Source organism: Aedes albopictus, chromosome 2 (genome assembly GCF_035046485.1).
Source record: "Aedes albopictus strain Foshan chromosome 2, AalbF5, whole genome shotgun sequence".
NCBI lineage: Eukaryota > Metazoa > Arthropoda > Insecta > Diptera > Culicidae > Aedes > Aedes albopictus.
This window is the reverse complement of record NC_085137.1, coordinates 501,168,015-501,194,791: the sequence shown is the minus strand read 5'-3', so window position 1 is coordinate 501,194,791 and position 26,777 is coordinate 501,168,015. Positions and strand designations below refer to the sequence as shown.

Genomic DNA, 26,777 nt, shown 5'->3' with positions numbered 1-26,777 from the left:
CCCATCGCTTCCGCCGTCACCAGCCACCGACAGCGAGGACAACTCCGATTCGATGGCCTTCCACCGGGGAGGTCACATTTCATCGGCTGCCGGAGGATCCAGCTCGGCATCACCCGGCGGAAAGTCCGGCCGACCCTGTCAGTACAATTTCCTCGTTAATTTGGGTAAGTTCGATTGACTTCTTGAATCTTGGCAAGGCCAGCATACTAAATACGAATGTTTTATCTTTCCACAGATCCTGCTCTCAATAGCGCCCAGCGGATAGCCATCCTGAAGAAGAAAATTCAAGAGCTTCGCAAAACGTACAACGCGATCAAGGCCGAGCTGGCCAGTATAGATCGCCGACGGAAGAAGCTCCGAAGGCGCGAACGGGAAAACAAGAAACAGGCCAAACTGGCCGCTGGCGGTGGAACCTGCTAGGTGGCAGGTCCCCCGGCATTATTGTAACTATAGTACTACAGTAGGCATGCACACACACATTTGCATCATATTCATGAAGAATTTTATTTACACTCGTTTAACTTATAGCAGTCCCCATTTTAGTAGCGTAGTTTGGCAAGAAGGCAGAGCATTAGATTGTGTGATGAGATTTCTGCTGAAAGGTCCGCAAGGAGCGAGCCCCCACAAACGGCGCAGAGCATCAGATACAAAAAAGTGAAACTTTAGAGTGATTAGATCGTAAGTCAGATTAAGTGTGTTAGAAAACTTCTATAGAACCTCATTCATCGAATGCTGTTTCTGTTTGTGGCGAGGGTGGCTTCCTGGTTCGTATGATTGTGTTTCGAACAGGACTGGGAAAAAGTGAGCTCTTTGTAAAGCTAGAAACAAACTAGGTAAATTTCACTACACAATTAAGTTTTACTCCAAGAAAGAGATGGTTTGCGATCTGTTAATTGTTTATAGGTAGGTTTTTTTAATCCCCCCTTGGAGTGATGAATGTTCTGCGTCCAATTTGTTTGAGATTCTTTCCTGCAACTAAACTACTATAGTGTCCAACATGTCATGCAATTTTAGCACTTAAGTATTCACCAGATGATACCTAGTGTGTAAGAGTTCGTTGTAAAGTGTTGTAAACAGTTTTTGAATTTCAATACAACACAAGAGACAGTAAGCAGATCCACCTATCCATTTACGCACGGTTCAACATTAATATTGTCCAGCTCTTGATTTTAATTTTTCAGATTGGTTTCGACCAAAACTTTCAAAAAATCTCCTGTTATGGCCCTTTCTGGTGAGCTCGTTCCATACTATGTTTTACTGTGTACTCAAACTAACAAATGTGAAATGTTTCCGTTCAGTGAGTCCAGTAAACAATAAAATGCTGATTGTATTTAATGGCTTCTTCTCCTGGTTTCTGGTTTTACGTTTCCGCTGGAATTGGTGCCATTTCTGATTTAAATGCTAGAAGGGTTTTGCGATAGAGTTTTCAATAAAAATTCCATAGAAACTTGTGGCAGAGCTCCTTGAGAAATTTGCGAAAACAATAAATATAATTCTAGGAGTATTTCCACCAAAAGCTTTTATAAAACTTCTTACAAAGTTTATGGTACGAATTTAAGTTCAATTAATAAGAGAAGGCCTGGAAACATTTTTGACAAGACTCTATTGAATTTTTAGTAAAGTTAGTGTGGAATTGTATAATTGCTTATGCACATTTTCGCAATTCCTACAACTTTGTTTTTCTCCAGAGTTCCGCAACTACATCCGTTAGAAATTTGTTCATCTCTCCAAGCAATTGTCTGTAAACTCTTTCAGTTGTTTCATCCTTAGAGAAAATTAGTGAAGAAGGGTAAAACTTAGAGCTGAAAAGAAAACAAACTCCTTTTTTTGTTGTGCCGTGTAATCATCTATAGCAAAATTGAAAATGAGAGCAATCCAACCGTACAGTCATCCAGCAACAGCAACCGGCAACTGATAACAAGATCTGTCTGTTGTGAGACGCCAATGTAAATAACATCCCCAACTAGGTATGGTTTGATTCACCCATCAATAATGAAAAAGAAATATGTGAAACCTCCAAACAATGCTCACAATCAGCCACAACAGTCTCATTATACTATCACCAATTGTTTATGATTCCTGCGGTTTGGTAATTACTTTGGCGTAGTAGTGAAGTCCTTGTTAAAATTTGGAAACAGTGAGATCATACGTAGATAAAAATCCCTTTTAACCTACAATGATAATCGATTGATAAAAAAAAAAACTTCAATTTCTGGAACGCAATTCATAAAAAAAGTACATACACACAAATACACAGATGGCTATTTAAATAAAAAAAAATCAACAGAATGTATATGCAAAATTAAACATTTCGACTCTTTCTGTCCCTTTTTCTAGGACATCCGAAACTACTCCCCAAACGGCGAACATTGTTTGGCTTTGTTCAAGCAGCTGTGATGGTGCGATGGTAAGTTGATTTTCTTCTTAGTTTTAATAATTCAAAGCGAAATCGCAAATCAGCATTTCAGAAAAGAAGAAAGCGGACACATCTTATTTGCTTTTTTGCAGTATCGATGAATACAGTTTTATTTACGTTATCATTTCTTGTTAATCGCTAAACCTTTGGCACACAAACGGTGAGTAAAGTTGCCATTTTTTTCGTTAATGTATTTGAATGTAAAAAAAGTTACACATTTTTGTCAGTTTAAATATTAAAGTAGCATAGGAGCAACCGCTCCACAACAGTAAACGCATAGAAACCTTTCAACAAGTTTGAAAATGTTAACACTATTGTTAACTTCTATGTACCTATACACAGACGTTTAATTCAAAACGCTCTGCCCCTAGTTCATTAGGTTATGGGCCCAGCGTAAATTCCCAACCAATTTATTTGAAGAATCATATCGCCGCATGTGTTCAAAATTAGTGACGAGAAGCTTTGGCTATTCAGCGGAGAAAACTTCGAGAACTGGAAGTTCATAATCGAAGTGTTGGCGGCGGACAATGAACTGCTGGAGCGTCTGGAAACTATTGTCACAGATCTTTCAGAAGATACTGCTGAGGAGAAGTAGCAGAAGAAGAAGCTACTGGACGAGCGGATGGCCAGACACCAATGATGTAAGGTGTAAGGATCCGCCGTATAGGGGGAGATCAGTGTAAAGATCGACAGATCAGACAGAGAAGAGAATGATTAAAGTGAAAAATACGCTTCACTTGAGAGCGCCTCCTGATTGGCCGACTCGGTGGATAACAAGAATAAACAACAAAAGCAAACATACAAAAAGCGCTACGCATCGTCGATTCAGTTCAGTTGATAGCCGATAGCGGATACGAATGGACGCACTCCAAAAGGTGCAGCAACAATGGCAGTGGCACTTGCTTTACTCAGCAGTACACCACAGAGAGGTTTTGACGAGTTTTTCTCTCTGCGGTCGGTGTTGTGGCTTTGAGGAAAGCCGCTGCCCAGGGCAATCAGCTCGAATATGTGGAGGATAAACGGACAGCTAAGAACGCTTGTGATGTACTCAGGAATACGATTGAAAGGGTCAAAATCATTGACCAGCTGTTAATTCGAAGACAATTCTAAGAACTGCAAAAGGAAGGAGAAATTGTTAAGTCATTTTGATCTCGATTGAGAAGGTACCCTGCGAGATAAAAGCGAATATTGCAGAATAAGACGTCATATGCCAACAGCTGTTACACAGACAAACAGACGTAACACTTGCGAAATTTCCATCGACCACGATTTTAACGATCATTTTAAATTTCCATAGTTGTGGCTTTCACAACCAGAGGCGCGCGCATCGTTTCTCTATGCGTTTGACGTTTCACACTAGCGCCTTCTGTTGATGATATTGCACAAGACTGTGATTCGTGCAACTTTACCACCAGGTGATGGTAGTGTGAACTGGGCGATGGATTTCCATGAAAATCGTTCAAGGTGTTACGTCTGTTTGTCTGTGGCTGTTAGTTTTGCCGGGATCCTATGAAGCTTTGATAATTGCCTACCTTGGGGCAAGACAGTGTGCTGGAGAGTACATTTTCTTTCACAGAGTTGCTCAGAATTTCTCCGGATTGCTCCCGTTTTTGCTTGGGTGTTGCCTGATATGCCGCAAAATCAAAACAATATTGCCCGATATCCCGCTTTTCTTGTAGTTTTAGGGGTGTTTTCCAACAAATTTCGTCGATCATTGGTAAAAAGAGTTACTCAGAATTTCTCAGAATCACTCTCGTTCGCACAGTGTCTTGCCCCTAGCTGCCTACCCAAACTATTCAACCCGATCAACTAACCTTCGAAGACGTGACGAAACGACTATTAGATGAACGGGTGAAGTGGTCCGGTAAGTGATCAACAAACTCGGAAGATACTGTAAAATTTGCCTTTGCCGTTTCAAGTGTTAATACGGATGCAGACGTTTTGGACATAAACGGCCAGACGGTTTCGGAAACCTACGGGCCTAGAGGAAGGATCGAGGGAAGAATTGGAAGTTCGGCGAACGTTACTTTAGGCGAACGAAATTTTTTGCGTGCTGATTGCATTCAGCAATACAAATTACTGAGTATCAGTAATTATTTTTCAACTTGCTGAACCATCCAGCAATTTTGACAGTTGATCGGCAAAGTTGTGCTGGAATTCAGCAAAAATGTTGCTGAAATTCAGCAATTTCTTATGCTGATTTTTTGCGTGTAAAACTGAAGCTTCTACCCTACGTGATATTTCACGTAAATCGGACGTGAAAATTTTTCAAAGTGTGGGAGTTTAAATAGACAGTTATGTCTCCCGAACTCCAGGTCGTAACAAGTTGTTAAGTCAATTCGTAACGTTTATGTATCACAGGTTAGTACACTTTAGGCGTAATCATATACAACTCAAGTAATATTGTTTGGTCAAATGGAATAGAAGAGGTGTGGTAATACATATCTGGAAATCCCTAGATATGTTAAATATGAATTAATTTTCCTCTAAAACTTCTAGTTAGGCACGCCGTCCATCAGGATTCCTTCGTACATTCGATACAGTCACACAGAATTACTCATACACATGAACTATACATAACATAGCATTGATTCCCCTAATTCTGTCTGCCCGGCTTACCAACGAACTGCGCTTCGTTAGTTTTCTTCTATCCTTCGGTTCGTACGGACGCGCGATCAAAAGCTATTCCCCATTCTTCGCCAGCAATTCACTACAGTAGTTAGGTGCAGCAGCAGTGTATGTAATTGAATTATCCCTCTGTGTCGTTTCATTGCGTTGGTCGAAGATGCGAGCCCATTCATACGGGTCGCTTGCGGTACTCGCCTTATCGTTGATGATAGGAACCGCCAGTGCCAAACTGTTCGTCAATCCCTATCCGAGCTACCAGCATCTGAAGAGCTACAGCTCTGCTTTCGCTGTGGACGGAGAGGACGTCGGTGAACCGCTGTTTCTGACGCCCTTTATTCTTAATGGTTCCGTCGAAGCTGGACGTAATGCGGCCAAAGTGAACCATTCTGCCATCCCGGCGAACATCGAGAGCTACTCCGGTTACCTGACCGTAGACGGAAAGCTCAACTCCAACCTTTTCTTCTGGTACTTTGTGGCTGAACACGATGTTCAGGATGACGCTCCGGTGGTCATCTGGCTCCAAGGTGGTCCAGGGGCTTCCTCTATGTATGGCTTGTTCACCGAAAACGGACCGTTCTCGGTGGATAACAAGATGAAGTTGCATCCCCGGAAGTACTCGTGGCACTTCAACCATCATATGATCTACTTCGACAACCCCGTTGGAACAGGCTTTAGCTTCACCGATCACGACGAAGGCTACAGCACCAACGAAACGCAAGTAGGCTACAACCTCCACAACGCTTTGGTGCAGTTCTTCCTGCTGTTCCCTGATCTACAGAAACGCAATTTCTACGTTACTGGTGAGTCTTACGGAGGAAAGTACGTCCCAGCTGTGTCGCATGCCATTCACCGCTACAACGATAACGCCAAGGTCAAGATAAACCTCAAAGGATTGGCCATAGGCAACGGACTGTGTGATCCGCTCCACCAACTTGTCTACGGAGATTACCTCTATCAGCTGGGGTTGATCGACTCCAATGCCCGTGACGAGTTCCACGCCTACGAAAAGAAAGGACGGGACTGTATCACCAAGAACGACATGAACTGCGCTTTCGAGGCGTTCGATGCGCTGATCAACGGCGACATGTATTCCAGCGGATCGCTATTTAAAAATGTCTCCGGCTTTGAAACATACTTCAACTACCTACAAACCAAACCGGATCCCAAGGACGATTACATGGTGAAGTTCCTAGAGTTGCCGGAAACCCGTAGGGCAATCCATGTTGGCAATAACACCTTCCACGAGTTGGACAGTGAGAACAAGGTTGAAGAACATCTGAAGCTGGACGTGATGAAGTCGGTGGTGCCCTACCTGGAGGAACTTTTGAACTCCTACCGAGTGGTGATCTACAACGGTCAGCTGGATATCATTGTGGCCTACCCATTGACCATGAACTACGTGCAGAAATTAAACTTCCCGGGTCGGGATCAGTACAAGAAGGCCCCTCGCTACATCTGGAAGGTGGACGGTGAGATTGCCGGGTATGCAAAGGAGGCCGGAAATTTGGCCGAGGTGTTGGTTCGAAACGCAGGCCACATGGTTCCGAAGGATCAACCCAAGTGGGCGCTGGATCTGTTGATGAGACTCACCCACGGTAAAGGTTATGCCTGAGCGGTTGGGGCTAGATTAGTGCTGTGGAGTTGGTGAACAATTCAGTTGAGAAGGAAGAATGAATAATATAGTTCAAACAATAGATATATTTTAACTAAAACATGTGTATAATGTTTTTTCAGAGAATTCATCCCATATCTAATGCTAACGCACATTTTTCATAAACCAATTTCAATTTTGTTCATTAAAGCGTATCTTTACTCCAGCGGTGAACGTATAGTATAAAGTCTTGGATGCTTCCTAGGTCTGCTCTTTTGAATGTCCACGTCTCGTAACTTTAGAGAGATACCGAAAGAATGAACGTTTTAAAAATAAATTTGCTCTGGAGAGCAAAAGCCCTACGATCGATGCCGATGAGATGAATATCGTCCGCAATGACGAGAAGTACTGGCGTGCTACTTCTATACATGCCAAAGCTTCTAATCGCTCATAGGAGTGTATTGTTTAACAGTAAATTTAAAATTAGATCCATACTGGTTACAAACCAGGTGGAAGATAGACACTCTCCGTTGGGGAACTGAACATTTAATTTTGATCCATTTTCAATTTCTCGTATCACCCTTACAAAAGAATCAGCCTTATTAGTTTCAGCCCATATAGCCGAGGCGGTAAACGCACGGGTATTCATTCAGCATGACCATGCTGAGGGTGACGGGTTCGATTCCCGGTCGGTCCAGGATCTTTTCGTAAAGGAAATTTCCTTGACTTCCTTAGGCATAGAGTATCTTCGTACCTGCCACACGATATACGCATGCAAAATGGTCATTGGCAGAGGAAGACCTCAGTTAATAACTGTGGAAGTGCTCATAGAACACTAAGCTGAGAAGCAGGCTTTGTCCTAACGAGGACGTTACGCCAAGAAGAGAGAGAGAGAGAGAGAGAGAGTTCCGCCAGAAAATCATGTTCGGACATTATCTTTCAAAGCTCATTTATTTTCACTGAATCGTACAACAGATGGTGATTTTGCAAACTGTAAATATCTTATTTGTCGTTGATCGTCCCTCACGAAAACCAGGCTGGTATTCGCCGCAAAAGGACTTCTAAACTGTTTTTTTTTTCTTCTTCTTTTCTTGCCCCATAATCTGCTCAACAGAAATGTGCAGGTAGTGTGGGGTTTAGGCCTTACCTTACCAATCAGGCTAAGGCCGGGGTGGCCTCTGCTGTACATAGTAGCCTTCTCCATTCCACTCGGTCCATGGATGTTTGTCTCCAGTTCCGCACTCTGCGTAGGGTCCGCAGATCGTCCTCCACTTGGTCGACCCACCTAGCTCGCTGCGCTCCACGTCTTCTTGTACCGGTCGGATGACTCTCGAGAACCATTTTAGTCGGGTTGCTATCCGACATCCTGATGACGTGTCCCGTCCACCGTAGCCTCCCGATTTTCGCGGTGTGGACCATGGCTGGTTCTCTCAGCAGCTGATGCAGCTCGTGATTCATTCGCCTTCTCCAAGTCCCTTCTTCCATCTGCACTCCACCATAGATGGTACGCAACACCTTCCGTTCGAAAACTCCAGGGGCGCGTTGGTCCTCTGCACGTAGGGTCCATGTTTCGTGCCCATAGAGGACGACCGGTCTAATCAGCGTTTTGTAGATAGTTAACTTCGTGTTACGGCGAACTTTGTTCGATCGTAGAGTTCTGCGGAGTCCAAAGTAAGGACGATTTCCTGCCACAATGCGCCTCTGACTTACTTTGTCTTCGACACATCAATGACTAATCCGATTCGCCTGGCTTCACTCTTTAGTCGGATGTACGTTTCCGCCATCGTCTCAAATTTACGAGCTATGATATCAATATCATCAGCGAAACCAAGCAGCTGAACGGACTTCGTGAAAATCGTTCCACTCGTGTTTATCCCTGCTCTCCTTATTACACCTTCTAACGCAATGTTGAACAGCAAGCACGAAAGATCATCACCTTGCCGTAACCCTCTGCGAGATTCGACGGGACCCGAGAGTGTCCCTGATACTCGAACTACGCACATCACTCGATCCATCGTCGCCTTGATCAATCGTATCAGTTTATCCGGGAATCCGTATTCGTGCATAATCTGCCATAGCTGTTCTCGATCGATTGTATCATACGCCGATTTGAAATCGATGAACAAGTGATGTGTGGGCACGTTGTATTCGCGGCATTTCTGCAACACCTGGCGGATGGCGAACATCTGGTCCGTTGTAGCGCGTTCAGCCATGAATCCAGCCTGATATTGCCCCACGAACTCTCTTGCAATCGGTGATAGACGGCGGCATACAATTTGGGAGAGTACCTTGAGCGCTCAGCAGTGTGATCGCGCGATAGTTACCGCAATCCAACTTATCGCCCTTTTTGTAGATGGGACACTCGATACCTTCCATCCACTCCTCTGGTAATACTTCCTCTTCCCAAATCTCGGTAATGACCCAGTGTAGTACTCTCACCAGTGCTTCTCTACCGTGTTTTAGTAACTCGCTTGGTAGATGATCTGTTCCAACGGCTTTGTTGTTTTTTAACCGGCTAACCTCCTCTTTAATCTCTTGGAGGTTAGGGGCTGGAAATCTTTCGTCCTGCGCACGTACTCATACATCTGTTACCGCACCACCTTCGGTGCTTGCAACGTCGCCATTGAGGTGCTCATCGTAATGCTGCCGCCAACTCTTGACCACCTCACGCTCGCTCGGGAAAATATTCCCGTGATTATCTCGACACATGTCGGCTTGTGGCACAAAGCCTCTACGCGAGCGGTTCAGCTTCTCGTAGAACTTTCGTGTGTCCTTAGCGCGGTACAGCTCTTCCATTGCTTCGCGATCTCGTTCTTCCTGCTGGCGCTTCTTCATCCGGAAGACATGAGTTCTGCCTGTTCCGCGCCTGTTTGTAACGTGCCTTATTCGCTCTCGTACGGTGTTGCAGCATTCTCGCCCATGCTGCATTCTTCTCGTTTTTCAACTGTTCACATTCGCCGTCGTACCAGTCGTTTCTGTGATTCGGAGTCGCGAAGCCTAGTGCTGTAGCCGAGGTACTACCAATGGCGGATCGGATGTCTCTCCAGCCATCTTCAAGGGTAGCTGCGCCAAGCTGCTCTTCCGTTGGTAGGGCCACTGCTAACTGCTGCGCGTAGTCTTGAGCCACTTCTACGTTACGCAGTTGCTCGATGTTGAGCCGCGGCATTCGACTTCGACGCGTGGTGATAACTGTCGAAAGTTTTGAGCGCATGCATACAGCGACTAAGTAGTGATCCGAATCTATATTCGCACTGCGGTATGTGCGGACATTGGTTATATCCGAGAAGAATTTACCGTCGATTAGAACGTGGTCGATTTGGTTTTCTGTTTGATGCTCGGGGTGGCTTCAGGTGGCTTTGTGGATATCTTTGCGGGGGAAGAAGGCGCTTCGGACTACCATACCACGGGAGGCTACGAAGTTTACGCATCGCTGGCCGTTATCATTCGATACGGCGTGCAGGCTGTTTCGCCCGATTACCGGTCTGTACATTTCCTCCCTTCCCACCTGTGCATTCATGTCGCCGACAACGATTTTCACGTCACGCGGCAAGCAACCATCGTAAGTTTGCTCTAACTGCGCGTAGAACGCTTCTTTCTCGTCATCAGGTCTCCCTTCGTGTGGGCAGTTGACGTTGATGATGCTGTAGTTGAAGAAACGGCCCTTAACTCTCAACATGCACATCCTTGCGTTGACCGGCTGCCACCCGATCACACGTTGTCGCATCTTGCCCAACACTATATATCCTGTTCCCAGTTCATTGGTGGTGCCACAGCTTTGGTAGAAGGTAGTCGCTCGATGCCCGCTTTTCCACACTTTCTGTCCAGTCCAACAAAGTTCCTGCAACGCCACGATGTCGAAGTTGCGGGGATGTAGTTCGTCGTAGATTCCAATCGTAGTCCTTATTGCGTCGCTTGGGTCTTTGCCGATTGTATCGAGTCGTATTTGGTCCTATGTTATTCGCAACGGGAATTTTTACGGGTGGCTTATTGGGCCTAGCCCACACTCCTGTCTCGCCGGAGAGGCATTGTGCCAGTTCTGTTGAACGTCCCAACCAACACTGGGACGACCACGCTGATGGAGCTACCACCTTGGATCTAGCTGGGCGTGGTGAGCATTTCTTACTCAGCCGCTGGATGCCAGAACAGACGCTGTTTGAGCCGCACCTCCTTGATGAACAGACGCTCGGGTCGTACCTCCTCAATCTCTTAGCTGGCGGTCTTTGTTATCGCTTGACCCGTGTAAGCATGAGGTAGGAACTTGTGAGGACCAGAGCTATGTTGGACGCTTCCCTTATCGATTCACCGTTTTGCAGCCGATGCAGACGTATGTGGTTCCGTTGAAATGCTGCCATTATGAGGAAGTCATTATTTCCTAACTTTTACGGATGATGCAAATCGGAAAGTGTTCGTGTATTGCTTGACATCGAAGTGTCGGGTGTTCGCAGCATACGAGGACTTCCAAGCGGTGACGGAGCGCCAATCTGAGGATCCTGCGAGCTGCGAACCGACAATGGAACAGAATTTGTTAATTCACGAATGGGAGGCAGCATGAAGAGTGTTCACCAGACATCGTGTTCGTACGTCGTGGCAATTGGGAACCGTGCAGTGTTTGAACTAAACTCTCGTTGCAAGAAGCGAGATTCATGTTGATAGAAGCGCGGTTACCGAAGAAATTTTGGGAGGACGCAATATGGACAGCAGTGTATTTAGTTAACCGATGTCCGAACAGATCGTCCTACAAACTTCTGATATCACCAAATCCCTTGCATTCTCGTACTCTGTCGTTTTCTTGCGTACTTCGCTATTAGAAACGATTAATTATTGAACTTTCGGATGTAATGATTATAAAAGTTATTAGATTATCGAATGTTTTCAAAGCTTTTATTGTCACTACGTGCTAAATTAAGATAAGAGCCTTTTCAAACAAATGCTTTACACAGCGCCAAAGTGTGATCCACCCCGCAGCTGATCTTCATCACCCGTGCGCTAACGGCCACCTTGAGCGGAAAGAACTGATCCTTCTTGTGGCCGAATCCCAAACAGCCGTACCGATTATGACCCCACATGTACAGATCGTCCTGATCGTTGATAGCCCCGCTGTGAATCAATCCCGCCGAAATGGCCCGCACCCTCACGTTGGGATTGAAATCGTTTCGCCCGAACAAGGTCGGCGGGATTTGCGTTGGACGTGCTTGATGGCCCACCTCCGGACCGAATCCGAGAATGCCGTACCCCCAGGAGAATACGTCGCCATTTTCTGAAGAAAAAAATCGATATGATTTAATCTTGTTAAGAGTTAGAAGATTCTTCACCAACTTACCATTGAGCACCATGCAGAAAGAACCGCCGGCAGCGATGTCTACAATTTTGCCGCACTCTTTCAGGAAGCTTAAATGCCTCGGCAGAGTAATTTGAGGATTGTCATCGGAATCGGTAGCCAACTGGCCGTACTCAGTGTTACCCCAACCAAACACTTCACCCTTGTCTGGAATGAGAGAAAAAAAATCCAGTTAGTAGGTACCCTAGGGTCACTCCATTGCGCAATCAACTCACCAGTTAAAGCCAGCACCGTGTCGGAAGTACCGGTCACCTTGCAGATTTTCTCCCCCTTCAAGTCACCTTCGACTTCCGATGGGGTGCTCACCTGGCCAAATCTGCCCTGACCGGTTTGGCCGTCATCGCTCCATCCGCAGGAATACAATCGACCCGACGCCGTGAGGAAGAAGCTATGATCCTGACCACAATCCACTTCCACAATCGGGTCATCCTGCCTTCCTCCCAGGTCCTTGATCCGGTTAATTACCGGTGCATTAAAGTAATCCTCACCCCGGACGATCTCCCTGCCGCACTGTCCATAGGCATTGCTCCCGAAGGCATAAACCACTCCATCCTTGGCCAGCGCCAGCGTGTGGGCCCTTCCGGCGGCCACCTTCACGATCTCCACCTCCTTCTCGTGACCTTCCACCGAGGTGAAATCAATCGGAGCGGGGTAGATGAGCAGCACGAACGGTTTTCGATGCTTGCCACCGAGTTTATGATACCCGATCTGCGCATCAGTGTTGATACCCGTTCCCCACAGACTCTTTCCGTTGCGACACTTGGCCGCGAACACCGAGAAGCCGTATCCGGCGGCCACGTCCACGATGTCTCGGTTTTCGGCAAAATTCAACCTACTGGGATGCTGAATCACATCCGTGTGAGCTTTGGCTTGCTTCTTGACCGAGGTCTGTACGCCGAGGGCACCGGTCGCGGCCAGGCCCCACACGTACACTCGGGTATCGGTCGGCTTGGCGACTGGGTACTCGTGAACTGGGCGGGGAAAGGTAAGAATGATTACATGCATCGGGCAGTTACTAAATGGACTTACCGGGTATTTTAGACTGATCTTGCCGGAGAACGGTTCTCCGCGCGTGAGACGTATAATGTCTGGAATGCTGGACCCGACCAACAAACGTACCTATCCGCAAAGTTCGATTCATCTTTCAACACTCTCAAGTTCACTGTACAACTAGTTTTTAATTAATTAAATCAGATTTAATAAGGTTCTACGAATCCCACGAATCCATGCTTTGGTTTGTTATGGACTTACAATATTCACATAATCAGCGCAACATGCGAAGAGGATCAAAACAAAAAGGCAATAGAGTAGGGGGTATAATGGGTATAATGAGCACAATGCATAAAAAGGGTTTTATGACAATACATAGCACATTCCGAGAATTACTAAGATCAAGCATAACTTTTCAATCCGACGTAACTCGAGAATGTAAACAAATCCGGGTTAACTGCTGCATGCATGATTCATAAAGCAAACTGAAGAATCCACATCACTGTTTGATGATTTATTGCCTAATTTGTTTAACTAAGCATATTTTTCTAAACGACGTATCTAACTATTTTGATGTTTACAACTTTACTGATAGATACACCGTTTTGATATATGAGAAAACCAAACGACGTATCTAGCCAAAATCAAAAGTAACAGATACACCAAACTGGCACCATACAAAAGCGACGTATCTGGCATGACGTATCTCTAACCAACCCGGTGTATGTGTATTTTTGTCAAAATTCATTGTGAAAATGATATGGAATGAGTAGGTTTTGTTTCTTACCTAGTGCGTGCTATATCCCTGGTGATGTTAAGCACGAAAAAACTTATGCAAAGTCTTTTTATAAAAAACTATTTTAGTGAAATGGTCGTCAACATTGACCATGAATTTACTCAGATCAGTGAAAAAGTTAGATACGTCGATTTGAAAAATTATGCTTGAGATAGTCTTTGCCAAACAAAGGTTTACAGGGAAATTTTACAATTGTGCTCATTCTGCGAATGGAGTGACGTGAGAAAAGTCGGAGTCGTATATCGAAGTGAGGAATACCGTCTCGAATGAAGTGACTCGCCGTGTAAATCAAATGTAGAGTCACCTCATTCGAGTCGAGATTTCTCACCTCGATATACGACTCCGACTTTTCTCACGTCACTCCATTCGCAGAATAAGCACAAATCTTTTCTAATTGTGCCCCCAACTCCGCTAATAAGTGTTGAGAAATATACCAAAAGTTGTTAGTTATTGACTTGTTAAAAGTCGTAACGGATAGGTACAAGTATGTACAATAATTTGAAGTCTTTATGTGAAAGAAGTTCTACACCGAATAGAATTGGTTTTCTTAAAAACATTTTTATTTTGGTCACATTCACTTACATGCACGCCCGCTATGCACAGTTACATAAACAATAAACATAACCTTAAAACGATTGACTACATTTTTGACAGATTGATTTCAGCCATCCATCTCAGATGTTGTGCAAAATCCACATCAATAGCAAATAATTGTTAAAAAACAAGTGAAACAACTTTAAAACATCGCCTACAAACTAATTAAAATAAGCAATATGTTACGGCAGGTAAGTTGAATATCAATTTCCGATTCAGAGATGCATTGCCCACGAAAACTAATTATTCTCTTACCTCGCTTCAGATGACCCACCGCTTGCTGACCACCGGTCAAGTGTTCCGGCCCTTCAGCAGCATGTACGAGCCGGACTATTTAGAGGTAAGTGTCCGTTTCCCCTTCCATTCGCCTATTCAGTGAATCCGGAAGTACACCGCTAGGTCCATGTCCCGCTTGGTAATAGTCACCCGCTGCCGGTGCATTGCCAACTTCTCGCAGTCCTCGAATAACATCACCAGATAGATTTCCGCTGCCTCTTGGACGGCCATCAGGGCTTCCGCTGTGATACGCAGATTGCGGCCACTATAATCCAGCATAACTTCTCGGATAACCCGGGCGAAGGGCAACTTGGGAATAAGCATATCGGTCGTTCGCTGCAAGTGTCGAATCTCGGCCAGCGCCTTGGCACCTCTGACTGCCGAGGCTGCCCGTGGTTCCGGGGCTTGCGCTCTGCTACTACGACGAGCGGGTGCCGACGATGATCGCCTTCGTGTCTGTCGAGAAGCAGCAGGTGGCGGAGAATTGGAGGCACTGCTGTCGGAGGAAGTGTCGCTTGGTCGTTCCTCGGCGCCCAGTCCTTGTGGATTGCGGGTTGGTTGTCTTCCCCAGCGTCGAGGCATTTTATCCAGTTCGTTGTTAAAATCCTGGTTTTGAAACGAAAGCTTACGCGACTGTATTTCCTCGAGGAAACAACAACAGCACGGTCACCTCCCGTTCGATTCGTTCGATTAGCGCGTAGAATTGAGCGATATGAGTTTTAATCGAATTTTGAGACACTCATGAGTGCTAGAGTGGCTGGAAGGGACTTCCAGTCCAGTCACTCTAATGAGTGCATGAATTATGTTAAGCATCCGGAGATGAACATGCACGCTTAAAAAAATTACCGACTTCACATGTTTTTTTTTATCCTCCCTAAAAAAATAGAGGTTTCACCAAAGTTTTCACAATAAAAAAATCGGAATATCCCAGTCTCGATCCAATTTTCGGGTGTATGGCTTGTGTTATTTCGGAAATTTTCACATTTCAAACGAAATTGTTGATTTTGATCATTGTTTTGCTTTGTTTGTCACTTTGCACGATATGCTTTTGGTTGAAATGCGAAGTGACCGGCGGTGCGAAAATTAATTGTTATCCTATTTAGAAATGTTGTAACTCGATTTGGATTAATGCATATTCTAGGGGCGGATCACTATCAACAACTAGCCCTACACACCAGCGGCTGACAGCTGATGGCCGCGACCAGAAAAGAAGAAGAAGGATCACTATCAAAACAACTGAATCGAAAATGCGTTAGAAAATCGTGATTTGGAATAATGCGTTGAAAAATGCATTGAAAATGTGCTAAAACACTCAATGCGTTGAAAAGTGCACGAAATAAAAACGTATTGTTTAACGCCGAATACGCCAATGCGGAACAAAATGCACCAATGCGTAATGCCTGGTTTATACTTATGACACACATGTGATACAAGAATCACTGTACCATTGCGCTTGAAATGAGTGCCATACTGAAAATTCTCTCAGTTCAAGTCAGTTTTGTTAGAATTTTCTTGACAGTGCGTACCGTTGTACAGGAATCACACTCGTATCACATGTCTGTCCGGGGTATTAGACTGTTCAATAGGAGGCAATCAGTGAAGTACTAGATTGAAAGTAGTGAGCTGGATTTTAGTATGGTTAGATGATCAATTCTCCATTTCTGCAATGAAATGGTGCAAATAGCGTGGGTTATATGATTTCTTGACTAATTTGATGCTATTTGAGCAAAAGTTTGAGTAACTGTGATGTTGTATTATTTATTTCTTGCAACTTCAACAACACAGTTACCTAAACTTTTGCTCAAACAGCATAAAATTGGACATTAAATCATATAACCCACGCTATTTGCACCATTTCATTGCAGAAATGGAGAATTGATCATCTCACCATACAAAAATCCAGCTCACTACTTTCAATCTAGTACTTCACTGATTGCTTCCTATTCAAACGAGCATTTCACTTGCTAACTTTTCAAGCTTGTTCAATCCAATGAAATGATGTGTTTAGACTGAGCAAATGACATAAGCGTCCACTTGCATGCTCTTGAATGCATCTCAGTTGAAGCAAATGTTTATACATTGTTCAGCTCGTGTGGTGCGTAAGCAAACTGCAACAATTCATGAACTGAATGCATTTCGTTTGACAGATGACTTGAATTCAACTCACATGGATCGCGGGTTTAGATGGGGCAAGTGAGATGATTTCGTTTGACTTGAATGAAAAAGTTCAACATATTCAACTTTCGTTCAAGTCAAGCCAGTTGCTCACGTGAGATGAATGGTGGTGTTTACATGTTCAATTCGCATTCAGTTGTACATTTTCAACTGACTGGAATCAAGTCACTTGCACCGCCCGGATAAAAAATTGCCATTCATTACATGGTAAATATTATTAACATATGACTGGTTTTATTGTTTACAATAAAACACATAGTAGATATATTGTTACTTTTTACAATAGAAATCAAGCCCATATAGTTCGTACAATAAGTGAACATTAGCTTTATTAGTGACTATTTGATTCGATTGTTTTTCAATAGTTCTATAATAATTTTAAGTTACTATCAATAAAATTAATTTATAGTTGCAAAAGTGCCTGCAAAGTTCTCATGGACGTTTTATTCAAAAAGAGTTTATATCTCAATTACATTAAAAAACAATTTGTAACAAATAAATAACAATAAATATTATTGTTGCTTGGATCATGTTTGTATAATCAAATACAAAATCACTTAACATCTTTTTTTTTATAGTTTTTGTTTTAAATTTGAGTACAGTTGGTTATCGAATGTTAATTTTTAATTAATTAATTAATTGTATTTGTATAGTAAGAACAATGAAAAAACATTAAGATATATTGTTTTCTTTTGTAAATTGCCCTAAAAATGTCTCATAAAAACACAATACATTCTATTGTTTTTCGCGAAAAAGTGTATGAAAATTTTTTCAAAATTTTATGGTTAAGATACATAACGACCACCATTTTTTATTGCAAAAATGCCATTTACCATTCGCCGAATGGTATAGAACAATAGGGGTGATGGTGAGTGTACCGTGTTAATTACAATACGTTTAATGGTGAATATTTTTCGAAAAAATGGTGTTGTAACAATTAAATTTATCGTATGTTTATGATATTTTTTATCAGGGCGTCTAAACCAAGCATATTGTCAATACGCAAGGCTGAATCGAAAATGCGCTAGTGATCCGCCCCTCGTGCATATTGTAGCTCTTAATTAGCTTAATTAGCAATAGAAAAAATAGATTCAAATTCACTTCGCAGCTGCAACTTCGCAAGTGCTTCATGCGACGACTTCGATTTGGTGGTGCGACGATAATATTACACGTAGAAGCGAAGCGTGTCGATGTTTCCGTCGATGTCGATAGGGTAACCAATACAATTAGGACCCCATATTTTGGACCCCCTGAGTTGTATTATCATAACTTTCACAGATTTAATGAAGAGATGACAAAAATTTTTAGAATCATTCGCTAAATTAGAGTGTTCTGCAATCATTTCCTCACTAGAAATATTATTATTTGCCTTGAAATTATTTTTTGTCAATTTCGTCATCCGTGCGAGTGTCGCGGCGTTTACGAAAAGAGAATGTGGTGCTCGAGGTGATGCTTGCAAAAATCAGCCTTTGTCAATCAAGTATTTAGGGTCTGTGTCAATTGGGAAATTAAAATTAATTTTCACTTACATTTGACAGTTCGGAAAGTATTTCCTTGGAAGAACTGTCAAGTTTAGGTGTCGAACTGTCAAATTTAAGTAAAAATTAATTTTAATTTCCCAATTGACACAGACCAAGACACAGATCCTTAGAATGTGATCCGGCATATCCAAGTGGCAGATTCTTCGTAAATAGTTTCAATCAGGTTTAAACACCGGGTGTCCAAAATTTATACTCAAGAGTGTCCAACATACATTAGGGCACAGACGTAACACCATAGACCCCATAGACTAACACTTAGAACAAGTTTAATTAAATATATAAAAAACATCGTCATAAAAACGTAATAGCCCTATGCTAAACCTACTGTGTTAGGCCGGGCCGCCACTAGATGGTGGTAGTGAGTAAACGTCAAACAGCAACAAAAACAACACCAGCGCCGCGAGAGGCCAATCGACCAACTACTAGAAATTTCAATCAACCGTTAAAAAGGTGATCGATGGGAGGCGTTGAGAATGCGATGTCTGTTTCTCTATGATTGGGGTGTCCAAAACAGTGAAAACTGATACTTCAAAAATCAGTTATTTTCATAAAATGTTCAGCCAGAAATGATCTTGTGGGTATTTTTGACGGACAGTGGAGGCTTTTACGATCATACCAACATCATCATTATGTCAAATTACAGTCATCCGCACCAACGCCCAGTGGCTCCTACGTCGTAGATTTGTTTATGTTTTGATCATCGTCTTGACAACCTGTGTGCCACTCTCTGAAGTTCAAGCAATGAAAAATTCATTACCTCGTTGTCTACTGAATTTCAACCACCCACTGATATTCAAAGTCAGCATATTCATATTCAATTGATATTTATGTTTAAGCACGATTTAAAAGCAAAAAGTACTGCTGGTGCATACCATTCACCTAAAGTAAGCATAATAAATATAATTAGGGCAATATATCGACATTTGCGTGCCTTAAATAGCCTAAAATAACCAAAAAGCTTAAATTCAAATCGTTGTCCTCTAGGGGTCCAGAATTCGACCGTCACCCTATTTTGGTTTGGGAAAATTAGTGTTGCTCCCCAGCAAAAATATGAATTTCTAAATTTATAAATTTACTGTAACTTATAGCTATAGCTGGCTTGAAGCGAGAGCTAAAGATAGTCTGAAGCCTCTATTTTTGTATATATAAGGTGCTTTAAACCAGCACATATCTCTTCAAGTTCCTGTTCTCATACATTTTGTCAACATTCTTCTCCGATTCACAGAAACTCCGACCCAAATATCCGCTGTACAACACGCTGAATTTCACCATCAAAGGCTACGACTATCCGATTCTTGAGAGCTACCAGCGCTTCATGCACAACGTGGCCGACACGATGGACTTGGACATTGCTGACTGCTGGGCTCAACCGCCGCAGAAGTTCAACGTACAAAAATTCAAACCGTCATCGGCGGTCATCGAAAGCGAATACAAGCTCACGGCGTACCAACGGAATGTTCAGATTGCCAACCTGCAGGCGCCGCTGTATCCCACGTTTCTGCGACTGCTGCAAGCTGCACTTCCGGAAGGCGTCACCCTTACGGTGAGTGAACACACCAGTGAAGTGGACGACGGGCGGTACGTGCCCGACCGAGAGCTGCTCGAGTTGCGACAGAAGCTCGACGAAATGGGTGGCTCCAGAGAAAAGAAGTGAGAAGTGAGGTTTGTTTGGTTCGTAAGGAATAGAGCTAATAGAAGGCAGTGTGTTATAATAATAATAATAATGTAGTGTTTTATTGAATGAGAAATGTTTTGTGTGATCTTGGTAAGAGAATAATAAGGTTATGAGTACCTGCTTTATGCTTATGCACATAGTGCTTTATTTAAAAGATTTAACATTTCACGATCGTTTCAAAATCGTTGCAATGCAAGGCACAATACACGGTTTCAAATATTATCAATCCAGCTGGAACACGGTATTTTCGACTAGCGAAGCTGGATTTTTCTCCAAATCCATGCGTCGGACCTAACTTCGGAAGTGGTGCGCTTTATAGCGGAGCTGGTGTATATACTACACAGTGCACCACTTCCAAAGTTAGGCCCGACACACGGATTTGGAGAAAAATCCAACTTCGCTAGTAGAAAACTCTGATTTTTAGTCGGGTTGCTATCCGACATCCTGACAACGTGACCCGTCAGCTTACACTGAAATAAATTTTGTTGTAGTTACCTTGGTAGTTACTACCGAATCCATGGTAAAATTAAGAACCGGACCAACGATTTTCAACCGAATGCAAAATTCTGTTAATTGTACTGAAACATTGTTAATATTACCATGCGTGCCGTACCGTTGACTGAAAACATTCTTGATGCTACTATTTTGGCATTGTTATTTTGACCACGTTTATCTGATATGCTCAACATTCAAGTCGACGTGGGCGAAATTACAATGCCAAAATGGTTGCATCAAGAATGTTTTCAGTTAACGGTACGGTACGCATGGTAATATTGACAATGTTTCAGTACAATTAACAGAATTTTGCATTCGGTTGAAAATCGTTGGTACAGTTCTTAATAGGGTCCTAAAATTAAAGATGAAATCTCACTTATATTGAATAATACGATCAAGCATGGTATTCTAATCGGAATTCTACTTTACTCGAACTTGAAAAACAAAGGAATAATGAGAAAATTCGAAACAAGTAAAATGGTAAATAGTTCTACTTTGACATTTGAGGTCAACCTCGTGAGACTGAGCTCGACATTTTTCGCACTGGGATTTCAAAAATGTTCCTATCTGACATACACTGTGAAAAAAATCACTCAAAGTATGTGTTAAATATAAGCTAGGGACGAGACAAAAGGCTAAAAAAATAAAAATTATATATTTTCAACTACGGTTAATAAAAACGTCAAAAAATGAGTAAAAATGTACTCTTGAACCATATATTATGGTTTAAAACAAGAATCCCGATAGGACTTTAGGAGCCTATTTTACCATGGATTCGTTGGAAACTACAACAAATATTATTTCAGTGTAGCAGCTGATGCAGCTCGTGTATCATTCGCCTTCTCCAAGTCCCATCTTCCATCTGCACCCCGTTGTAGATGGTACGCAACACCCTCCGTTAGAAAACTCCAATGGCACGTTCGAGGGCGCGTTAGTCCTCTGCACGTAGGGTCAATGCTTCGTGCCCATAGAGAACTACCGGTCTAATCAGAGTTTTGAAGATGCTTAACTTCGCGTGACGGCTAGTGTGACGGCGAGCTTTGTTCGATCGTAGAGTTCTGCGGAGTCCAAAGAAAGCTCGATTTCTGACACAATGCGTCTCTGAATTTCTCTGTTGGTTTCGTTGTCGGCGATCACCAGTGAGCCCAAGTACAGTAGACGTTCGATAAGTGCAACATGTTTACGTTTCAGTTACCGAATGAAATTCGCTAACTGCAACGACTGACAGCCGTCAAACAGTTGTCAAATGCTGTTGGACGCAGCCAGAATGCACTCAAAACATCGCAATGCAGGTGTAGTGCATCCGAAAAACATCGCAACTCTGATGACGTTTTGTTTTTGACAGATAGCGGTGCGATAACTGCAAAATTGTTGCACTTAGCGGACTTGCAGTTAAAAAGCATTGCAATTAAACCGTTTGCACCGAGCGAACGTCTACTGTACACGAATTCTTCAACCGCCTCGATTTCATCACCGTCGATATGAATTCGGGGTGGCGGGCGCGGTGATTCCTCCCTGGAGCCCTTTGCCATCATGTACTTCGTCTTCGACACATAAATGACTAATTCGATTCGCCTGGATTCACTCTTTAGTCGGATGTACGTTTCCGCCATCGGCTTAAATTTACGAGCTATATACAGTAGACGTTCGATAACTGCAACATGTTTACGTTTCACTTAGCGAATGAAATTCGGTAACTGCAACGACTGACAGATGTCAAGAAGTTGTCAAACGACAAAAAATAACCGTGAACGTGATCCGACTGTTCTACGCACATCACTCGATCCATCGTCGCCTTGATCAATCGTGTAAGTTTATCCGGGAATCCGTATGCGTGCATAATCTGCCATAGCTGGTCTCGATCGATTGTATCATACGCAGATTTGAAATCGATGAACAAGTGATGCGTGGGCGGGCAGGTTGTATTCGCGACATTTCTGCAACACCTGGCGGATGGCAAACATCTGGTCCGTTTTAGCGCGTTCACCCATGAATCCAGCCTGATATTGCCCTACGAACTCTCTTGCAATCGGTGATAGACGGCGGCATAAAATTTGAGAGAGTATCTACCAACAGATGGCAGTAGTGTGCTCATAAAAAATACACCGGGCAAAAAATTTTAATGAATTTCCTCTAAGAGTTACGTCTGTTTGTCTGTGCTCGCAAATACAATTATTTGGAACATTAAAATCACAAAAATATCATCCTGGAGGTACGAACTATTTTTTCCAGGTTTTGCAAGTCGAAACTGTTCGTGCCCAAAGCGCTCCGGTCAGCACGTGGTAGAAACATATCATCGAGTCCAGCAAATGCATCACAGCAATCTATATTAAAAACATGTAAACTTTGATATGTACATCACAGCTTCTTTGGCCACTGGATTCGAAGGTCGATTCGACACCCTATATTTCAAACGCCCTTTTCCTTGCCCTTTTCGGCGATTTCGTTAATTGAGTCTCCTTGCTGCCATGTTTGCACAAACTCTCGTTTTTGATGCGAACTTCTGCTGTCATCGTTGCAAATTTAATTACATTATTAACTAATAAATTGGGTTGTTTAGTGAATAAAATATTGCTGTTTTCTATAGCCTAATCGAAAGAGCTCATTTTTCTGAGCATAACTTGATTTTATTGGATTTCAATACCTTTGTTTTGATGGTTAAATTAACATAACAGTTTTGATTTTCGTGGATAGAATGACAGTTCAATCGTTAAAATGACAGTTCGACCCGAACAAAAAAATTTCCCCATACAAACTTTAAATGCATTTTAAAAATAGTTCCCGGACTCCAAAAATTATGAAATTTTGGATTTCGACTAATTTTTGGGCGGAGAATCTGATTATGAAATAATCTGGATACCCCTAAAGAACCCAATTGAATTAAGTCTTAATTCAAAAATTTTCAACATTGGTATCGCGTTGTTTTGAGTGTATTATTATTATGTTTCCAGTTCAAAACCGAATTAGCGACATTTTTTCTTTGACTTGCGCTGATTTTGCCTTGCGTTAAACACAATGTCGGAAGTGGGGCGCTGTATAGAGCACCAGGTGTATAATACAGCGCCCCACTTCCGACATTGTGTTTAACGCAAGGCAAAAGCAGCGGAAGTCAAAGAAAAAAATGTCGCTAATTCGGTTTTGAACTGGAAACATAATATGTTTTGTTGAAGATCAAGTAGGCATTGGTGATCCCGACATAGTTTGACACATAGTTTTTCATTTCACTTCTTGTTAAACCTCCAAACAAGTTAGATCAAATAAAGATTTGTTCGTTACGTATACCGAGATTCCCAATAGGTTATGGGCTCGACCAGTAAAGACGCAGCGGTTAACGGAATCCCGCAGTTCCGGGGAGGACCTGGATTTCATAACTGGAGTTTCCGTGTGTGCGCTTACCTGGAAGCAATGGGAGTAGACCATACGTTGACGGAGGATCCTCCCGCGCAAGAAGCTTTGAAGGCCAAATTTGCAGAGGCGGATAAAAAGGCAAAATCCTTGTTGATCGGATTCCTCGCTGATGAGTGTCTCGAAGTTATACGGGAGAAGAAGTCGACCAAGGCTATGTGGACAAGCCTGCAAAACACGTTTGCGAAGAAGTCCTTGGGAACGCAGAACCTGGTGCGGAAGCAGTTGAGCCGTTTGAAGATGAAGGAAGGTTCGCCGATGCGTGAACACCTGGTGGCATTTGAAGACTTGATCCGCCAACTACGTGTTGCTGGCGCCAAGCTGTCGGATGCGGATATGGTGGTATCACTGTTCGGAACGCTTCCAGATTCATACGACCCTCTCATCACGGCGCTTGAAAATCTGGGGGACGATGAAATAACGCTGGACCACGTGAAGCAGCGGCTGCTTGCGGAGGAAATGAAGCAACAGGAACGGCATCATGATTTATTTGAAGAGGTACCCACGGCGTTTTCTGGAGAAAAAGCGAGGCACAAGCAGACGAAATTCGGAGGCCGGTGCCACAGGTGTGGAAAGAAAGGCCACATGAAAAAGGATTGCGAAGAAGTCAGTTCGGAATCAGCAGCGGCAAACAGGAAGGCGGTAAGTTTCATGATGGATCGGCACGGTGGTCAACGGAACGGCTCCAGCAAATTGACGTTCAGACTGGATTCCGGCGCGAGCGACCATGTAGTGAACGATTTGAAGGTATTTTCATCGGCAAGGCAACTGAGAGCTCCGATCATTTTCGACATTGCGAAGGAAGGACAGACTCTCGAAGCGGAAGCGGTTGGCGTTATTGACGGTCAGAGTAATAGAGGAGTACCACTCAACGTCAACCAGGTGCTCTACGTTCCAGAGCTGCGGGAGAACTTGTTGTCGGTTAAGCGTTTGACGAAGGCTGGCGTTACCGTAATATTTGAGGGAAGCGTTGCTGTGTTGAAGAAAGGCAATATTGTGATTGCGACGGCATTGCTGAGAGGAAATCTCTATGAATTGGACATCAAGATATCAAATACTAAGCACTGCGAGGATCAGAAAAGCGAGCCAGAGGGGGAAAATGATGTCCCGCATGATGGAGATGAAGCTGAGAAGATTGAAGGCTGCATGGTTGATTGTCCGGATAAATTGAAGCCCTCTTCCCGGCTTCCGGTGATGCAGTGTGATAGGCGTGTGCAGCGATATCAAGATTGGCAAAGCGAAGGAACCGGTGACAAAACCAAGAAAGGCATACGACGTGTTCAACAATCGAGCAGTGGTTTCCTCAAGAAAAGTGCTAATACGCAGCTGCTTGAATCTTGGAGGACTAATGCGAACTCGACCGTGAAACTGCGTGGTGTATGTAACCGGAGAGGAGCCTATGACCTGTCCAAAGGTGTCGGATCAAGAGGGGGTGTTGAAGATCAAGTAGGCATTGGTGATCCCGACATAGTTTGACACATAGTTTTTCATTTCACTTCTTGTTAAACCTCCAAACAAGTTAGATCAAATAAAGATTTGTTCGTTACGTATACCGAGATTCCCAATATGTTTCCAGTTCAAAATCGAATTAGCGACATTTTTTCTTTTACTTGCGCTGCTTTTGCCTTGCGTTAAACACAATGTCGGAAGTGGGGCGCTGTACACGGAAAAACGAAAGTACCCAAAAGTGAGTTCATTCCACCCAACTTGGAGGTTGCGTGCGGGAAGCCAATTTTGAGTTGCTGGAGTCGATGTTCAGGTAGGTAGTTTGCATTTAGGCGTATACGGCCAAAGTACCTAAAGTCAAGGTTCTTTTTACTCAACCGTCAGTTAAAATTACTCAACTTCTCAACTTTTGAAACAGGATGCAAAAAAGAACTCAAAAGTGAGTTTAAAAATACTCAAATTTGGGTTCTCTTGTTTTTCAGTGTATTGTACACCTGGTATTCTATACAGCGCCCCACTTCCGACATAGTGTATAACGCAAGGCAAAAGCAGCGGAAGTAAAAGAAAAAATGTCGCTTATAAGGCAATCCATGACGACATATCGCGATGGGGGTGACAGCTGAAATTGTGAACACAGTGTACGTGCAGCTTACCAAATTTTCGTCGAGTGTTCTCGGTGCTTAACAAATTCCTTTGTGTTCAACTGTCACCCCGATCGACGATTGTCAAAAATACATGGTAAACAAAGAAAATCAGCTGATCGCATCTGTCTCATGGATTGCCTTATTCGGTTTTGAACTGGAAACACAATATTATAAAAATTGGGTAATCTTGATTTTCCGTGCAGCACTCGCATGAATCATGCCAGGGTGGTGAATTTATCAACGCAGCTTGAGTGAACTCACAGCGCGCGGTGCACTCATGTGAGTACCTTAACACACTCCCTTCCAGTCACTCAAGTCTCTCTAAACTCACCTTCTGATCAAAATCACTCAAATTTTTTGTTGAGTACTAACCGGTGATCGGATCGAGATTCGCCTTGACGGAACTCTTTGAGAGAATTGCTCTGTGCGTGAAAACATTTTTTTTTTAACATGGGAAAGGATTCGCCTTGACGGAGGCTCTCTGAGAGAATTGCGCTGTGCGTGAAAACAATTTTTTTTAACATGGGAAAGGATAGGAGCTGCATTTTCAAATGCTTCTAATTCTTTATAGAAATTTTTTTAAGCAAAACGTTCTTAATGTTATCGAATGAGATTTTGATACGCTATATTATAGACATAACATTGTGATTTAAAAACATTTTGTCTAAAACCAGTTATAGTGTAGCTAATTGAAAGTATATTGCAAAACATTAACTCTTTTTTCAATCTGAAGTCCCTAAAATATTTTAGAAGCATTTGAAAATGCA

At 43.1% G+C, this 26,777-nt stretch overlaps 5 protein-coding genes across 7 annotated transcripts in view; 3 read left to right on the top strand and 2 right to left on the bottom strand.

Annotated features, from left to right (window-relative positions):
- LOC109409527 (AT-rich interactive domain-containing protein 4B) overlaps positions 1 to 2,307 on the top strand; it is a 36,449-nt gene extending 34,142 nt beyond the window's left edge. For all 3 annotated transcript variants that reach the window (XM_029870388.2, XM_029870389.2, XM_029870387.2), the window contains 2 exons: positions 24 to 164; positions 236 to 2,307. In XM_029870388.2, coding sequence (XP_029726248.2) covers positions 24 to 164; positions 236 to 420 — 326 coding nt within the window. In that variant the 3' untranslated portion in view covers positions 421 to 2,307. The remainder of the gene's footprint in view (positions 1 to 23; positions 165 to 235) is intronic.
- Positions 2,308 to 5,054: 2,747 nt separating this feature from the next.
- LOC109622423 (venom serine carboxypeptidase) lies at positions 5,055 to 6,756 on the top strand. Its single transcript, XM_020076736.3, has one exon. The coding sequence runs from the start codon at positions 5,202 to 5,204 to the stop codon at positions 6,654 to 6,656; it is 1,455 nt and encodes a 484-aa protein (XP_019932295.3). The 5' UTR covers positions 5,055 to 5,201; the 3' UTR covers positions 6,657 to 6,756.
- Positions 6,757 to 11,494: 4,738 nt separating this feature from the next.
- On the bottom strand, positions 11,495 to 13,242 carry LOC109409503 (RCC1-like G exchanging factor-like protein). The gene is made up of 4 exons (XM_019682957.4): positions 13,003 to 13,242; positions 12,189 to 12,944; positions 11,956 to 12,120; positions 11,495 to 11,892 (listed from the first exon to the last, which is right to left on the bottom strand). Exons 1-4 carry the CDS (start codon positions 13,112 to 13,114, stop codon positions 11,555 to 11,557), a joined length of 1,371 nt encoding a protein of 456 aa, XP_019538502.3. The 5' UTR covers positions 13,115 to 13,242; the 3' UTR covers positions 11,495 to 11,554.
- A 1,141-nt stretch (positions 13,243 to 14,383) lies between these two features.
- Positions 14,384 to 20,069, top strand: LOC109409482 (large ribosomal subunit protein mL48). The gene is made up of 3 exons (XM_029870392.2): positions 14,384 to 14,544; positions 14,619 to 14,693; positions 19,571 to 20,069. Exons 1-3 carry the CDS (start codon positions 14,533 to 14,535, stop codon positions 19,997 to 19,999), a joined length of 516 nt encoding a protein of 171 aa, XP_029726252.1. The 5' UTR covers positions 14,384 to 14,532; the 3' UTR covers positions 20,000 to 20,069.
- Positions 14,700 to 15,250, bottom strand: LOC109409491 (histone H3-6-like). Its single transcript, XM_019682948.4, has one exon. The coding sequence runs from the start codon at positions 15,209 to 15,211 to the stop codon at positions 14,726 to 14,728; it is 486 nt and encodes a 161-aa protein (XP_019538493.3). The 5' UTR covers positions 15,212 to 15,250; the 3' UTR covers positions 14,700 to 14,725.
- Positions 20,070 to 26,777: the final 6,708 nt, after the last annotated feature.

What these genes read in the sequence shown, in the direction of transcription:
- LOC109409482 (XM_029870392.2), top strand. An exon ending in ACGAGCCGGACTATTTAGAG is followed by an intron (nt 14,694 to 19,570) that starts GTAAGTGTCCGT and finishes TCCGATTCACAG; the next exon opens with AAACTCCGACCCAAATATCC.
- LOC109622423 (XM_020076736.3), top strand. Translation starts at nt 5,202, where the DNA reads ATGCGAGCCCATTCATACGGGTCGCTTGCGGTACTCGCCTTATCGTTG.
- LOC109409503 (XM_019682957.4), bottom strand. Translation starts at nt 13,114, where the DNA reads ATGAATCGAACTTTGCGGATAGGTACGTTTGTTGGTCGGGTCCAGCAT. An exon ending in AGATCAGTCTAAAATACCCG is followed by an intron (nt 12,945 to 13,002) that starts GTAAGTCCATTT and finishes TTCCCCGCCCAG; the next exon opens with TTCACGAGTACCCAGTCGCC. An exon ending in TTTCTGCATGGTGCTCAATG is followed by an intron (nt 11,893 to 11,955) that starts GTAAGTTGGTGA and finishes TTTTTTCTTCAG; the next exon opens with AAAATGGCGACGTATTCTCC.
- LOC109409491 (XM_019682948.4), bottom strand. Translation starts at nt 15,211, where the DNA reads ATGCCTCGACGCTGGGGAAGACAACCAACCCGCAATCCACAAGGACTG.